Source organism: Oryzias melastigma, linkage group LG17 (genome assembly GCF_002922805.2).
Source record: "Oryzias melastigma strain HK-1 linkage group LG17, ASM292280v2, whole genome shotgun sequence".
Lineage (NCBI taxonomy): Eukaryota > Metazoa > Chordata > Actinopteri > Beloniformes > Adrianichthyidae > Oryzias > Oryzias melastigma.
This window is the reverse complement of record NC_050528.1, coordinates 23,995,818-24,012,718: the sequence shown is the minus strand read 5'-3', so window position 1 is coordinate 24,012,718 and position 16,901 is coordinate 23,995,818. Positions and strand designations below refer to the sequence as shown.

Below are 16,901 nucleotides of genomic sequence, written 5' to 3'. Positions count from 1 at the left end.
ACAATCAATTTGCAATAAATTTATATACATTTGGAAATACTGTGCAATCTTATCTAAGGCAAAGAGAAAAACTTAAACCAATTTTTGGTAACTGTGAAATATCCAAAATTTGCTTTATAAGAATAATTTATCAATGTTGGATGATCTTTAATAATATTAGGGTCATTGTTCACTAGAGGAGCTTCACTTTATATTTCAACTCAATTAATTTAATTTAAATTAATTTGATTCAGTTTAAGCTAGGTTAATTTAATTTTTTTATTTATTTAATTTTAATTGAATTTAATTTCATTCAGTTTAATTCAATATGATTTTTTTAATTGGTCTTTTATTTCTGCTTTTTTTTTTGTTCAATTCAATGGGAAAAAATGAAATAAACAAGATTGGTAGATTTTTACTTGGTATAAATATATCGGTACGGAAAGCCCACGTCCAGAACATTAGAACAAGTGTAGTTTTATTTGAATTAAATAAAATATATCTTCAAAACAACAACAAAAAAACTGAGTAAATCTTAGCAACAGAAAATAAAAAAACACAAAAGAAACAAAAAATCTGACAAGAGGAAAGAAGTGGAACAAACAATTTAGACTGCAGCCTTCAAAGACCTCAACTTGACGTTGGACCTGCAGAGTTCACCAATCTGTAAAGTCATGGAGCCATGAGGCTTCATGCTGATTGAATGTGTACATTCTGGATGTAAAATGTCTCATTTTCGTCAATGGGGACATTTTTTTTACAAAGGTTAATCTTTAAAGACCCACTAAACTGTTCTTATTTTTTCTTCTTTAATTATTTTTTTAATTGAGATTTGTTTAAAAGAATAAATAAAAGTGGATAATAATTGATTTATCGTTTAGAGAATGTAATTAAAAGACCTCCAAATATCTTCTAGTCTTTAATACACTTGAATTGTTTGTTATTTCCAAAATTTAACATAAAAATAGCATTACAACATAGCTTATGAATCTAATGTTGACACTATTAAAAGAAGTTTGTTCTTCTCAGCATTCCCACATGAGTTTCCATCAAAACAAAAAGTGATCTTTTGCATCTTTTCACAGTGAATGAAAACTGTTTTTCACATAAAGACATTTTTATTGTCTTTGGAACTGGAAAATGTTCGTCTTTGCTGATAATTCTTCTGCATCAATTTGAATGCAAACTATAACAGTGTGTGGTTGACAATTATTCTGTAAACTTCTGAACAACTTCTACATGCACAAGACGCTAAATAACACACAGAAGAAAGGGGAACCCTTAAAGTGGCCTCTTTAAAAACACATAGGCTGTGAAGGTGTGTCTCTCTAACATCTGCGGATGATCTTTTTTTTTTTTTTTAGTCGATTTAAGGTCTGTGTGATGAGAGTCAGGCGCTACACTAAACGGCCATCTCATCCCCTAAACAGTCTGGCAGGTTCTCTGCATTCAGCACGTTCAGGAGGCGCCCGGACGCTTCGGCTCCAGACCCTTCCCCCTGCCCCCAGCTGTCCCGGTCGTCGCTCTCATCCGTGTTGGATTCATACTCTGATCCAATCCCTGATTCTCTGAATCGAAGAAGCTCCAGCGCCCCCAGAATCTGCTCCCCCAGCGGGGAGCTGTCATCACTGGGAGTCTCCCCCGTGTCCTGCATTTCCTGCCCGGGCGTCGAGAAGCGAAAACACTCCAGTCGAACTCCGCTGCCGCTCAGCCCCAGAGGAATGGCGTCTGCGCTGGTGGTGCCTGGAGAGCAGGGCCCCGGCGGAGCCGAGAGCCAAGCGAGATCTCCAGTCTGGAGCTGAGTTCCTAACGGAGCTAGAGATGAAGAAGGGGTGAGGGGAGTGCAGGGCATGCTGGGGGGTTTGGCACGGAACGTTATCTCCAGAAGACTGTCCTGGGATCCCACTGAGGAAGAGCAAAGATGAGATTAAGTGAAAGAGTTAGAAAAGAACAGAACAGACAGAAGTGAGAGGATGTGATGAGGGATGGTGACAGGACTTCATGCATCATGACTGTAATCACTGCTGGCTGACAGGACAGTGATCAGTGCTGCCATGGGATAATTATTGCCTCAAGGGGATTAGAAAAAGAAGCAAAGAAATGTAAAGGAAATGAAGAGGCTAAAATAAAAAATATATATTTATGACAGTATACTTTTAAAACAAAAAATATGTTGAAAATCCAAGATAAATTGTTGCTTACTAGATGTCAACTGGCCTGAAGACTTGAGCTCGAGCTCCTGGATCTGTTTGACCAAAAGGGAAATGTGCTGCAGCAGGTCCGTGTTCTGCTGCAGGAGCCGCTGCACTCTGGCCTGGGCTTCAGTCCGTGCACACATCTCCACCGACAGCTGCTCCTGCAGCACGTGCACCTGAACGTTACAGATTGAGACAGCAAACTTAGATTCCAAGCTTGATGCAATTCCAAAGCATAATTTTAGAAAAACTACAAGCTGTGATCCAAGATGGTTAAGATTTTTTTCAGCTTTTAACATTGTATCTCAATTTCTGTAGCAGGAAGTCAATAAAAATTCCACCTGTGCTGAAGCCGCCAGCGCTTGCTGTTCCTGCTGCTGCAGTTGTTTCTGGAGAAGCTGGACCTGATGCTCTGCTGAGCAGGAAGCCTCTGCACCAGGAGCGGAGGCTCCAAGGGTAGGAGAGCTCAGCAGGAGAGAGGGGTCACTGCACACCTGTACAGGTGACAGGATACACGAGCTGCAGATGACCAAACAATTTCTGATAGTCCTTGTCAAGCCTCCAGACATCTTGATGTTCACTCCACCCAGTAAAAACATCATTACATTTAATACAACAATGTTTTCCAGTGAAAGTAAAAATGATCTTTATTCTAACTTAATGTGTCATGATGATCAATGCAGTAGTATAGTTGTTTTTATACTCTGCTTTAAAATAATGCAAAATACCAACAGCCTGTCAAAGACCCCACAAAAAAGAGAAGAAAATACTTTATTTAAGAAAAGTAAACAATAGCAAAAACATTATCAATCAAACATATGGACACTTCTGAAGTCGTGGTGTCGAAATTGCATTTTTTAGGATTAAAATAAAACTCTATTGCCCTTTAACGGCTGAATTTTTTTCCAGATATGAAAAAAATACTTATATGTATAATATGTTTTACTATTTAGTAGATAATAGATTCATTTTAGATCCAAAGTGGTTTGTTGCATATTAGCAACAATGGGTATGAAGGGGTTAATTGACAAAACGTAGTCATATTGTCTGAACAACAAAGAGATTTGTTGCAGATAAAATTGAAAAATGTCAAGTTGCAGGAAAAAAGTGTGTTCTTCTTGGATTTATGCAGAAATTGGACACAAGATATGTTTTTATTGATGTAAAAAAAAAGAAAAACTAACACAACATGTCGACATGTACAGCTCAGGATATAATTATGTTGTGGACGCTTAGACTAATGACTGATTCAAGGCCTAATTGGAGCCAACCTGTTGTCTAGTCACTGTGACAAAACTGGATGTGGTAGTTTTTTTAAGCTGCCCTGCTCTGTAGAAACACTCATTAATCTAGAGTCTTGAGACGCATTGCCATAGAAATTGCACATTTGTCAATACGTCTGGATGTTCCTGTTTCCACAGCAGACACAAATACACAAAAACGTTGAAAATATCAAAACTTTATCCCAATTACGAAAGATGGGGGAGAGGGTAAAATGATTTGGGACTGCTCTATTGCCTCAAGATATGTTTTTGAGTTTTTAAGATGTTTTCCAGGATGGAGGATGCAACAAGAATCATCAACAGAATGGGTTCACAGGAAGAAAAAATGGCTTCTGGAGTCATTCAGTCGGATCTCAACCAACTTGAGAAACTCCAGCGTGACCCTGAGAAAGTGCAAACATCTCTGAAATAAAAAGCAATGAAAGAGCTTCATAAAGACCATTTCAGAATTTTGTGCAGATCTTATCTGCAGCTACAGGGAATGTTTGGTTGAGGTTATTGCTGTCAGAGAAGGGTCAACAGTTATAAAACTCAAAGGTTCATATTTTTGTTTGTTTTTTGACTTACAAGGAAATCGAAACTTTTGTTAGGTCCAATAGATTCAGAAATTGAGGAAATCTCAAACAGTTGGATTTCTTCCCCCCAATTATATTAACATATCTTATAGATATGGCCAACAATTATTAGAATGTGAAGGACGTGTTGTGGAGGTGAGATCAATAACCATGTATCTCAATATTAACACTTCACTGTGATGGAGGGTTGACCTTCTTAGTGAGATCCCTGGCTAAAAGATTCTGTTAAATTCTTTGCTTTCTCTGCAGATAAATATTCAGTTAAGCAAATGACCTTCTCACGATTCCAAAATAAAACACTTATCTGTCTGATGTCATCAAGCCGCTGCGGGTTCAGAAACAGAAATAAAAACAACATTCAGACAGCTGCTTGCTCTGCGTCGCGGGATCGGCTAAAACCTCGCTGTGGTTTTATCAATAAATCATAGGATCCCATCAATAATGAAGAGAGCTTGTAGAACATTTCTTCACAGACAAGTCTCACAGGTTGTTTGATAAGCTGCACCAAGCCAGTGCAGTTTAGTGAACATCATTAGAATTTTAACGAAACTAAACCTTCGGAAGTGAGCCTTTTTGAGTTTGGATCATTCATTTACAATTATATTTACTGCTAAATCTCAACTGTGAAATATGTATATTCTACAAAGATGCGATTTTGTGTTAAAAGTTAGAAAATGCATTTATTTATATTTCACTCATGCTTTTTCAAACATGCTTTTTATTTTTTTCTAATCTTTTTCAACAACGCCTGAAGACAAATCAAATGTTTAAAGTGAGACATATATTTATTTTATGAAAAAATAGTTTTGATAGGAACACTGTCTGCTTAAATGTAAATCAGAATTATGTTTCAAACTGTGCAGTATTCCTTTCTTTAAGGAATTCAAATAGGAACTGAAGCGGAAAGAAGCTGTTTTTTTAAAGGAAATGAAATGAAATTCTTGTCTGACAGGATTCAAGCTTCTCTGAGTCTTCTTTATTATCATGATTCTCCAAATGAAAAAGTTTCAAATTCCATGCAGTAAGTTTTTAAACACTTTCTTGCTGAAAAAAAGGCCTTCAAAATAGTTGCCTAAACAGCATTTAACCTTATAGTGTGTTAAAAATAGAACATAATTTGCTTATTATATCTAATATTGGATTTAAAAACTGGATATTTTAGCTTTCACCTTGAGCACAATGCAATTCCTGACGTGATCAAGGACAGATTAGTACCTTTCCATCAGAATCAAGCGTCTCATCCTTTCTGTTCTTCTCAAGGTCTGATGAGGAGACGTACTCGATGCTCTCCTCCGTGGTGCCTTCAAGGTCTGTCTCGTCTGACAGTGCAAGCCTTTTTTTTGCTGAAGAAGAGACAAGATCTTGATTTGGTACTTTTTCATCTACCGGTGGTGACAGCTGACTCCCACACAGGAGCTGCTGCTCAAAGATGTTGCAAAAAAAATCATATAATTTGCAGCTTCAACACATACAAAGAAAACAGTCGAAGGATAAAAATACATTTTAGAAAGTTATGGTTGATTATTTGCAATCCTGTTGTTTTTTTATGCTTTTTTGTGTGAGATTGAGCAGCAGTTACAGGGGAGGGAAGCCTGCAGAGTCGGAGGGCTGTTGTGTTAAAAGTCAGACGGAACAGAAGGGGGCGAAAAATGAAGGCAGGAAAGTTTTGCAAATTTAATAAAAAAAAAATGTGAGTCACCTGGTGATGCCTCTGGCTCTTTCCCCTCCTCATCCTCCTGCTCATCGCTTTTCTGCTGCAAGGTCATCTGGTGACACACATCAAACGCCTGACCCACGGTGCGCACAATCCTCATGGCCTGAGACTGGGGGACATACACACAGAGATGAAGGGAGAAGTGAGCGGTGAAGCGTGTTGCGCATATTATGGAGGGAAGAAAAAATGATGAGGCACAGCAGGGGGACAAATTGAGCTGTTCAGAGAGAGCCACTGTTTACCGGACATTTGTGCACAGGCAAAAGGAAAGAGAAAAAGAACAGGAATGGAGTTGAATTAGATGAGAAGAACCTCCGTTATATGACTGTTTTAATCCAGATTTCATTGGAAATAACTTTATTATAAAAATCTCTCATTCATTCAAGATTCCATTAAAGTAGAGAGTAAAAGGACAACTTAATGGACTTGGTTTGTCTTTGTTAGAGAAGATGTTTCACCACTTCTATAAGACCCTTTTTAAAATTAATTATAGATTTAGATGTAGAAGGGGGAAATGTGGTTTGTGGTTTCTCATAGGCTTACATTAAAAAACTAAAAAATAAATAAAAAATTGAGAGATCTACGGTACATATATATATATATATATATATATATATATATATATATATATATATATATACACACATACAATATCTATCCCTTATTCGTGGGAGTTAGGGACGAGAGACATCTGTAAATAAATATGTCAAATACGCAAAATCCCCCCGTTTCGCTAACCCCGCGGTGGAAGAATGTCCGGTATTGATTCATATTCATGTAAAACACTTCATGCTGTGGAAAACATTTATAAAACAACATTAGAGTATTGCTCAACATAAAGAGCTTTTATTAATTCAGAGCAATAGTCTGTGAAGCAGCGGATGAGGAGTGTCACTCTGTCTCTCTTTGCCCAAAACCCAGGAGCATGTGCACTTCCTCTTTCATCAAATAAGGAACACCATGCTCCGGTTGATAATTATCTTCAGTGATTATCTTCTTTAGCATATCAGGACTTCTGAATCAGCTGAAACTATTTCTCAATGCAGAAGAGTCACGTGACTAAAAAAAGTCCTCTAATACTTAAAGAAAGACGTCAATATGTGGGGGAACATTGTTTTATGTAATATATATTTTAAATATGTATTACGTCGCACCTAAAAAATGTATGTATGTATGTGTATATATATATAAATATATATATATATATATATACATACATATGTACGTTTATATACATAAAAAGTGTTAAACCAATAACTTGAAAAAAAAAAAAATTAAGTTTGCCAAAATAAAAACTATGGTAATCATGTAAGATTTCTTACGCGTCCCTTAAGACGTGTGGGTTCACTATCATGGTGCCCTATGAGGTCGTCTTCCGTGAGAAATTCACTTGCCCACAAGGCGGCACATCAAAGCCAGACTAAGAAGCAGAGCAAGAGCCTTTGAAACATGGCCATGAATTTTGGATCACATCAAAATTCAACTTTTTGGGAGTCTGGACCCACGTTTTCTTTGGTAAATAAAGAAAGCAGTCTTCGAAAGAAAAAAAAAATTAGCTTACACAAAGATGATTTGTAGTTTATAGGCCCACTCCAATGAAAATTGTGTTTTGGGTTTTTTTAACATGTTCTTGTTGTATATTTTCATAAAAAATACTCCCACCCACAAGGTGAATTTCTAATGAGCTCCTGTTGTGTTTCAGAAAATATGTCTTAAAAAAATGACAGGTATTTTGATATAGGCTAAAAACTGTATAATCGTAATTAAAAGACCACTGGGAAGGATTTTACATAGAATTAAATATAATTATGTGGTACTTTTTGCGAGAAGAAAGAAAAATGTCTTCCCTAGCAGAACGAGACCTAAAAAACATATTTTTTTTTCTTTTTTAGCCAATAGGTTGGAACTGCTCTCCATATTTAGCTGAAGTCTTTTTGTTTTTTGTGAAAAAACAGTGATTGATCGGTCAGACATTTGAAGAAGGTGAGGTAAATGTCAAATTTGAATTCTGGGGCACAAGAAGAAAAAGGAAATAACTCACATAATCGATTACAATAACAGTTTTTCCTTCTCTTTAGTTCTGATCTTTTCTTTTTATGCGCCATTGCTGCCATTATAGAAGTGTATTATTGTATTATTGCTTCATGTGACCTAAACAGCAGTGGATTTGCCCTTTTGGGTCTTTTCAGGAATTTAACTCTTGACTTTAATCCTAATTTAGTTCATTTTAAGGCAAAATCTCATTTCTTACTTTCACAGCCCTGTGTGAGAAACAAATATCTTGCCTTTTGTACAAACTAACTAGGATTTTCATTATATTTGAGGGATTTTATTTAAAAAAAATCTGATGCCAATGCTGGAACACGTCACCAAATGCCAGGAAGATGTTTTTTCATTTCACGTTGGCTGAAGCAGTCCGCTCTTCTCTGCTCAGTTTGAGTCTATTTTGGTTTTTGTGGAACCAAAAATGAAAGAAGAAACTCAGAGACAGCTGCAGAAGTCAGACAAGTAGAGAAACTAAACCGATTAGAATAAAAACTGGGCACAATGAGGCTGAAAAAGCAAGTCATTTTTAAAATAGACAACTCCAGCAACATCTAGCAGTAATTTAAAAAGGGTGTTTGTCTGCGATGTGGTTACCGTGATATCATGATGGTAAAATCTCAGCCGGAGATATTGGTCGAGGCAAAGATTCAGACAAACTGAAGTAATATCTGTGTGCAAGGACCAAGGTATGGTTCTAATAGTCTGAAGACCCTCAGACAGCAATCCAGGATTTTATTCACATTACCAATCTGTCCCAATTCAACACAAAAGTGAAAGCCTAAACAGTTTTTACACTAACAATTTGAAGGAAAAATTGGCAAAATAAGATAGACTCAAATCATTTTAAAACTTGAATCAACTTGGTGAGAAAAATTACATCTCATAGATTGTCAGGAAAGAAAACAGCCAAATTTGTGTATTAACCTCTTATAGTTAAAACAACATTTAAGCTAACATTCTGCACAACTAGTCAAAATGTCCCAGTTAGGCAAAATTAACTACACAAGTTAGTAATTAGAAGACAAATAACATTACCACTAATGGATCTAATAGTCAAAAAGTTTGTTACTTTGACCTTCAAACTGGTCACTGGTCAAACACAAATGATAAGAGAGAACTTCTCATTGAATTCAACATTCTCTGGCTCTTTACGTGCTTACAAATTCAAGACTCATTCCAATTAAAATTGTTTTTTAGATGTTTTTATATGTTCTTGAGACATTTTTCTAATCATGGAGGACATATTAAAACTAAACTTGCATGTCTGAGTATTTCTTCATTCAAATTGATATGAATCGGGAGCAGACGAAATAATGCTAATAAGAAAAGCAAGCGGTGTGATGTGGACCTACATCATTGCCAAAAGCCCCCTGCTCTGCTCCATTCCGATGCATTTGCTTCCAGACAAACAGATGCACGTACGTCTGGCATCTGGCTCAAAACTGTACGGCTGATTGCTCCAATATTGCTCACCGTTTTTGTTGCACCGTTTATGTTAGGCTGTGGCAGTGAGGGGCTGTAAGCTAGCTGGAGAGAGTGTAAACAAAGGGATGGTGGGAAATAAGGGCAGGCTCACTTAACCCTAACAGTCTTACCCACAACTTAGAGGTGATTTTTTGATGAGCTATATCCTAGAAATCGACATGATTTGATTTAGGGTAAAAAGAGCATAATAGTAATTAAAAAAATCAATGGGAACACTTTTAAAATAGATTAGAAGATGATGAGAGTGAGCCTTTTATAAAGAATATCATCTATGAGTATATTACACATATTAAAAAAAAAAAGTAAAACACAAGGAGGGTTTCTTTTTCCTCTCCAATAAACGGCTCACTGACTGTTCCTTGAATCCGCTGGAATCAAGCGTCATCCAGCGTGTCCTCCCTCAGTCTCACCAAAGGTGGTGTGTTTTTTTTCATGCGGAGCGCTGGCAGGAGCTGCGTCAAAACAAATTTATTGCTGTCTGGCTCAGGAGGATCCTTCCGCCTCGATGCATTCAGTCAAAACGTGAAGGTAGCTCGAGCTTGAATGTAGTTTAATCAAGTTGAATGAATACAACGATTTCAATCAAAATCAAAGAAAATGGGTTTTTGATTTGGTATTTGGCAGCTCAAACGAGAGGTACCAAAAAAGTGATTGTGTTAATACATAGACATCAAAGTCTTGTTATGCTGTTCTTGAAAAAACAAAATCCAATCTGCTCCTATCAGCGGATTCATCTCATCCTACCTACTCCACATGTATTCTTTGGAAAACCCAGATAAGGCTCCACACACCCCGGGGAGGCAGAGAGGCTGGCTGGCTGTGTCCCTGATAATCTGCTGGGTGTTTGATTCGGCCGCGGTGAAAATGTCTTTAAGTGCGGAACGAAAAATCCCCTTTTATGTTCTCTTCCCACCAGAATGATTAGTATTCATCCTCCCTAAGTCACTGTCAGCCTGGTATCCATGGTGAAGGGATTGGAGTCAACCTCACTTGCGCTCTGGCTTTGTCGTGGAGAAAAAAAAATGGTCTCGACATGATATGCAAATATTTGTTTTCCTATCCGTGTATTCATGCCTAACCGGACTGTTTGTCACTGAGAGAAAAAGGAATATCATTATGACAATAATAGATAATAAAGGTAATGAGGAATTTGTTCAGTTCAAAGCAGCTGCAAAAATGCTGCGTCATCACAAAAGGAATCCACATTCTTGTAAAAAACAAATAATTAAAACTCATTTAAAGCTATCAAACTAAGTGGCAAAAATATTAGGAAGACAGTCACAGAAATATGACATTCCTGTTCTAGAAATACTTCACTGCTTCCGATGTGCACACAGAGCAAAAAGAACTCTGAATATTTCAGAACTCCTGCAGCATTTTAATCCCATTTGCACAGCAATATGTGACAGTGTTTTGGTGATATTGGAGGAAACTTTTGGCATCAAACCATTAGAGGAAATGGATGTCGGGACGGCTGCAGCAGGAAATGACACTTTTTGCAGGTTTCTCGACGAAGAATGACGTATTAGTTATGTGCTGTGAGTGCAGATCTGTGGAGGACAGCTGTGTAATGAGATGTTTTAACAGCTGTGACAACTGGCAAACAGAAAACCTGACATTTTGAGGACACAACAGTGATGAGATCTAGAATTTTAACAAAAATGTAAATTTTGATGTTTGATCCTGGAGTGAACAATCTTCTCTTAGAATCTCTGGTGTTGTCAAACATAACTCAAGGCATCTGAAAGCACGATTTTTGCTTTATGAAACTTGATAAAAAGGAAATTGATTTGACTTCTCCTCGCTATAATCCCAATTTTCTGCTTGAAAGTTAATATAAAATAATTATTTCACCAGAGCATCAAACTGTTTTTTTTGTTTAACTTTGTGGATTTGCACATCATGAGACATCAGTTTCAGGTATCAGACAAAAAGTAATTCTGGAAAATCCCAAAATAATTGTAACCATTAAAGTGTTTTGATAGTCAAATAAATTATATTTTGCATTTTTCATGATTTCTCTGTTACATATAAAAGATGTTGACGCACATCCAGTTGAAGCTGGAGCGGAGCCTTTTTGTCTCACACTTCTGTCCTCAAGTCTTTTATTGCTTTTTATTGTCCACAATTTATGCTTGAATCAAGCCAGATATATCAACCAACCAACCAACCAACCAATCAATCAATCAATCAACGAAGGAGGACATATACAAAGAAAATCAATCCTAACATTGTGTTTCTAATTGTTTTGTTCTTCAAATTGTGTTAAATATGAAAAATACAAAAAAAAATGCAGTTAGTAAAAGCTTGAAGCCACTACAGCACGCCACAAGTTCTCTGCTCCGCTCCATTCCGATGAATCCACTTGTAGACAAATAGATCCATGAACGTCTTCATTTTCCTGGTCTGAGCTGGTATCTGACTCAAAACGATATAACTCGACAGCTCCGATACTAATAGGCATTTTTGTTGCACCGCTAATGTTACGTTGGGGTTGTGAGGAGCTGTAAGCTTGTGGGAGAGATTGTAAGTAGATGGATCATGGGAAATGGGGGTGGGCTTACTCTTATCCAGCAACTCCGCCCACAACTCAGAGGAAAATGATGAACTTCTGCCGCTCTGCAGAAACTATGTCTTAGAAAACGACATAATTTGGTCTAAAAATGACTTAATCATAATTAAAAGTCCACTGGGAACACTTTTAAAATAGATTCAAAGGTGATTGGAGTAAGTCTTTTCATTAAACTGCTCTTTTTTTGTTTTTGTGTTTTAATACATAGAAGAAATGTAGTTGCAGGTGAGTGGTATTATGTAAAATATGCAACAAATGTAGAGTTTGGAGTGAACTGATGCTGCTGAAAGCAGCCTGAAGCCGTGCACACACACGCCGTTCAGCTGCTGCAGGAGTGAAATGGTGAGATTGAAGCACCTTCTGTTGGTATGTTATAAACAGGGAAAAAAACTGGACATTTGGATGTAGAGATGCACCTGTTATCAGAATGTGAACTTACCTTCCTTTTGGACTTGAAGACATTGCAGCGGAACACGTTGCTCTGTCCGTCTCTGGCAATGTAACTGAAAATCTTCAGATCGTGAGCGTCGTGTGAAACGTAAAATATCCTGGAGCAGAAGTGACATGAGTAGGTGCTGACGAATCAGAATAATAATGATAAAAAAAACAGTTCAGTCAGTGTGTCCTTTTGGTTTGGGGTGACAGAACCGACCTGTAGATGGGATCCTGTGTCACCAGGATGGTGTTGTCATCCCAGGACCACCCTTTTCTCTGAAGCAACACAAGCACGTGCAACCATTAATAAAACACTAAAACAAAGGTGCTTTTTCCTAGAAAAACTCACCTTCTTTTTGCGCAGGATTACTTTGACAAAATCAGTGGAGACGATGATGTTCACCTTCTTCTTCTTGATGTTCTTCAGTTTGAATTCATACTGCAGAAGAAGAGTTTTTTCTTTATAAGAAAGTGAAAACAAAGTATGAAAAGAGATGGGTTTCTTTGCAGAAACTACATGAAAAAGCAAGAAGACGAAGACGGGAATATTTTTATCATCTTCTCTGGAGAAATGTGAGCCTGGGTAAACATTGAGAAACTGTCAGTTCGTGTTTTCTGGAAGCTGTTTAAGCCCTCAAAGGCCGACTTCCCGGCGAGGGGCTGTCTTGTGTGGGACACTTTCATCCCTCTGCATGATTAATACATGGCTTACTGCAGAAATCACAGCTTGTGTATTTAAAACAAGTTAGGCTTTGAGTCCAACATCAGATGTTTTATTGATCAGAGGATCTGTTAAGTGAACAAACCATCAGTCGCTCACGACAGCATTGGGTATTCTCTGTCATCTTTTCTTTGATTTTCGAAAGAGTCAAATTGAGTTTTTATCTCCTGCAAGACTAAAACTCAGATTTTAGTGGAAGGTCCAAAGAGTTTGAGTTTAGAAACCTGTGCTCATGACATGTGCACTCGACCAGTTAATGCGTTCAGTTGTCGTGTGGGAGTATTCCATTAAGAGTGCATCATGAACGCAAAGGTGAAGGACGCCGATTACTTAGTATGGGCGAGCAGCATCTCATGTCAAGACGAGGAGCATCCATCTCTGTTGTCAGGGGAAGATGGACTCAAAGAGGTTCGCTATATTAGAAGACATGCAACAGGTCAAGTCTCAAACTACAACCCTTTGATGTCTGAGTTTATTTCCTGCAATGAGTAAAAAAAGTATGTTTTTGCTCTCAAATAAAGGCTAAACTAACCCTTTATGTTCTTTGATTTAGTAACTGTTAATGCGATCAACGTAATCGCGGTAGGTTCTGAAGGAATATGTTAAAGGTTTTGTGTTTAAGCGTCACCGGCGAGTGTTAAGAGGTTAAGGTGATGTTAGAGATGAAAGGGTTTGATGCATTAATAGACAATACCTTTCAAATATTCCTCCAAAGCTCACAATTTAGTTTTAAATATACAGATTAATATGTATTTAACCCAATATATTCATAATTTAATTAATATACTGTTCTCTAAGGTTCTACTGATTTGTATCTTAAAAACTACAATTTAAAACAATCAGATTCTACATTTTTAATAATCTTCATTCAGATTATAATAAACATAAAAGATTAAGGGGAGAAAAAGAATAAACTTTACCATTTTTCTTCCCCAATGTGACAAAAAAAAACCCTGAACAGGATTTATATTTAAACTGACATATGTTTTTTATGCATATTTTGCAACCAGAAAATACATTTTTTTTTATTTATGTTTGTTTTAGTGGATAAAAACAGTATGAACAGTTGAAATTTTTCTTTAAATTTGATTATTTTTCCCAGAATTCTGTTTTGTGTTCTTTTATATCATCATTAATTCCCTTTCTATATTGTTGTAATGATGTTTTGTTATAATAATAGGTGCAAACAATACACGTTTGATCAGAAACAGTTGGAATCCATTTTAGTTTTTCATAAAATAAAGATTTCTAGAAAAAAACAATAATCCACACGTGCCAAATCTCTGATAAAAAGGCTGTTTTCCTGCATGCTGCTCCAGGGATCAGGATTAAGTGTTTGCAGGGTGTCAGCGGGGATGTAGCTGACCTCTGACTGGCACAATAACTTGGTTGTTAGATTAGATCTAAAAGCTGACGAGCAGTTAAATCCTCTCCGCTCTGCATTGGTAATACTGCAGCCACATGCAAGTCAAAGCAGTGGCCTCATTTGGCGCACAAACAGGGAGGTTTGGTGATTTACAGCACTTCTGACAACCCACTGAATCTGTCGTATTCCTCTGACAGGTGACTTATATGGAAAAAAAAAACAATTCAAGCGAAAAGGGTGCAGCGGAGAACACAGAAGGAGTGTTTTTTTTATGCTGCAGATGCTGTCAGCAGACTTCAGTCTCCTCTTTATCACATATTTAATTGTCTTACTCTGATTCTCCTCATTGCAGCGACGATCTCCATTCGACTGCCAGGGCGACCCACCTCCAGACTGCCGATGTACTGCAAATCAGAAGGATTTCCTTGTTTTTGTGCGTTGAAAACATATTTTGCACTTACTTTTCTCACTGGTTCACAAGCCAAAACCTATTTGTAAATGAAACCACAAGTCAAAATTACAAACTTTATTTATTTTTTATATAATATTTGGAGAACAAAAGATGTTTGGAGGCAATCTGTGTGAATTAACAGAAACTTTGACAGAAAAATCAAGTGGAAATGATAAAAAAATTATTTTTTTAATCCAAATTCAAAACGACTATAACCAATATAGTCTTTTTTGGACAACATTAGATGTTTGACATGTGATGATCAGCAGGTTCCCAGCAGCCCTTCCTCTCCCCTATCTTCTCCAGAGGGCTTACCTTCGCCTCGAAGCAGACTCCATGCTGGAACACCTCCTCGTTGTGCATGGGGAGCCTCAGATCTTGACCGTCGTCCACTAAATTGTACTTGGTTACTCCCGGCATGGCTTCTGCAGACACTTGTTTTACGACCGCGCTAGAGACCTGCAGAGATGCGCATCTCCTCCTCCAACACCACCTCTTCCTCCTCCTCCTCCTCCTCCTCTGGCTCCTTCCGCACCTCTCTGCCTCTCATCTGCCAGACGCGTCACTCCAGAGGTCATGCGGGCTGAGGCGCTCTGGTCACTGATCGATTGGCTGTTGGGATCAATTAAGGAAAAAAAGGGGGATCTGATGAGCGCACTTATTTACGTGCTCATTCCAACCTTGCCTGACGCACGACGGAGGCGCAGCGGTCTCCTACGCCGCCGGTGTCCCGATGACGCACGGATTTCCACACGTTATTGTTCCGAGCGGCGTCAAACTAGCAACCATTCAGATGTTGGGATTCTCTGTTTTTAATGTGTTCGTGGATGAAAAAACAATCAAAACAAAACACGGAGATAGAGTAGATGATTTAACTCGACCAAAGAGCTGTCAGAGGAAGAAGAGCTTTGGTGCTTTAAAGTGTTTGCTTTGGTGACATCTAGTGGCAAAATGGAGACCGAACCACCGTCATTTCACGAAATTACAATAATATAAACTTTTTTAACATCTACCCTCCAACATTTTCCCCCAAAAACGTCAGGTTGCAACATTTAAATTATTTTAAATTCTTTTGAGGGGGTTTGCCCTAATCATGACCCCTCCACTGCCATACTTGTACTCCAGCAACGATTTGATTCACATCATATTTGATGATTCATAGTCGATTTAATTAATGTTGAACGATCCAATTCACTGACCTCAAATTGATCCAAGACATCTTTAGTCAAAATTTCAAGCAGTGTGACTCAGAGATAAATACCTGTGCAGGTGAAGCTTTACTTAGATAATCAGTAAATATGTGTACGAACAAACAAGAATCTCAAATCCATTCTCATTTTAGTTTCATAAAGTTCAGTCCACTATTTTTTTCACATTGAAATAATATCTTATAAGAACATTCTGTGTGGTCGCATCTTTGCAAAATTCGAATTGTTTCCACTCATTGGACGATAATGATGACTTGATCATTTTTTCTGCCATCACATGTGTTGTCCGCTGTGATGGCACTTGGCCGTTTTTATGTTAAACCTACTATTTTCAACACAAATGGTATTTTCCAGTATTGATTATAATTGATGTATTTTATTTAGAAATTATTTTATAATAGTTTAGATCAGGGGTCTGCAAACTGAGGCTCTGGAGCCTCATGCGGCTCCTTCATCCCTCCATTGTGGCTCTTTGGCATTGAATGAAAACTCTAACGATTTCAATAAATAAAATGTTTATTGTTAATTTATTTTAGCTAATTAAGTTTTGTCATTTATATTCTTAATTTTAACATCTCAGATAACTAAGAAAAATCACGTCAAGAGTAGTTTATTATTAGAGATATTAAAAAAACAATGAATCTACACCAATGTTATCATGTTTATGTTTGACATTAAAAAGGAGAAATTGGATTAAGTGCACTAAAGTCATAAAAATATAAAATGCCATTTTGATAGTAACTTATGTGCTGTGGGCAAAAGTAAAAGAAAAACTGTTATACAAAAATATATATAATTAAATTATTATAATTATTTGAATGTATGTTTTAAAAAGAAATGGCTAAAAAACATAGATAAAGTGTATTCTTCT

General features: G+C 37.2%; 1 protein-coding gene across 1 annotated transcript; it reads right to left on the bottom strand.

The window, feature by feature from the left end:
* Nucleotides 1–885: 885 nt before the first annotated feature.
* LOC112147802 (carboxyl-terminal PDZ ligand of neuronal nitric oxide synthase protein) lies at nucleotides 886–15,696 on the bottom strand. Its single transcript, XM_024274413.2, has 10 exons — nucleotides 15,138–15,696; nucleotides 14,704–14,775; nucleotides 12,634–12,723; nucleotides 12,502–12,560; nucleotides 12,289–12,397; nucleotides 5,732–5,855; nucleotides 5,248–5,375; nucleotides 2,516–2,668; nucleotides 2,182–2,350; nucleotides 886–1,884 (listed from the first exon to the last, which is right to left on the bottom strand). The coding sequence occupies exons 1-10, from the start codon at nucleotides 15,240–15,242 to the stop codon at nucleotides 1,382–1,384; spliced, it is 1,512 nt and encodes a 503-aa protein (XP_024130181.1). The 5' UTR covers nucleotides 15,243–15,696; the 3' UTR covers nucleotides 886–1,381.
* Nucleotides 15,697–16,901: the final 1,205 nt, after the last annotated feature.

Coding starts and splice junctions, on each gene's coding strand:
- LOC112147802 (XM_024274413.2), bottom strand. CDS start 15,242: ATGCCGGGAGTAACCAAGTACAATTTAGTGGACGACGGTCAAGATCTG. Junction 12,398..12,501: donor ACACAGGATCCCATCTACAG/GTCGGTTCTGTC, acceptor CTTCTGCTCCAG/GATATTTTACGTTTCACACG. Junction 1,885..2,181: donor TTCAGGCCAGTTGACATCTA/GTAAGCAACAAT, acceptor GCTCTTCCTCAG/TGGGATCCCAGGACAGTCTT.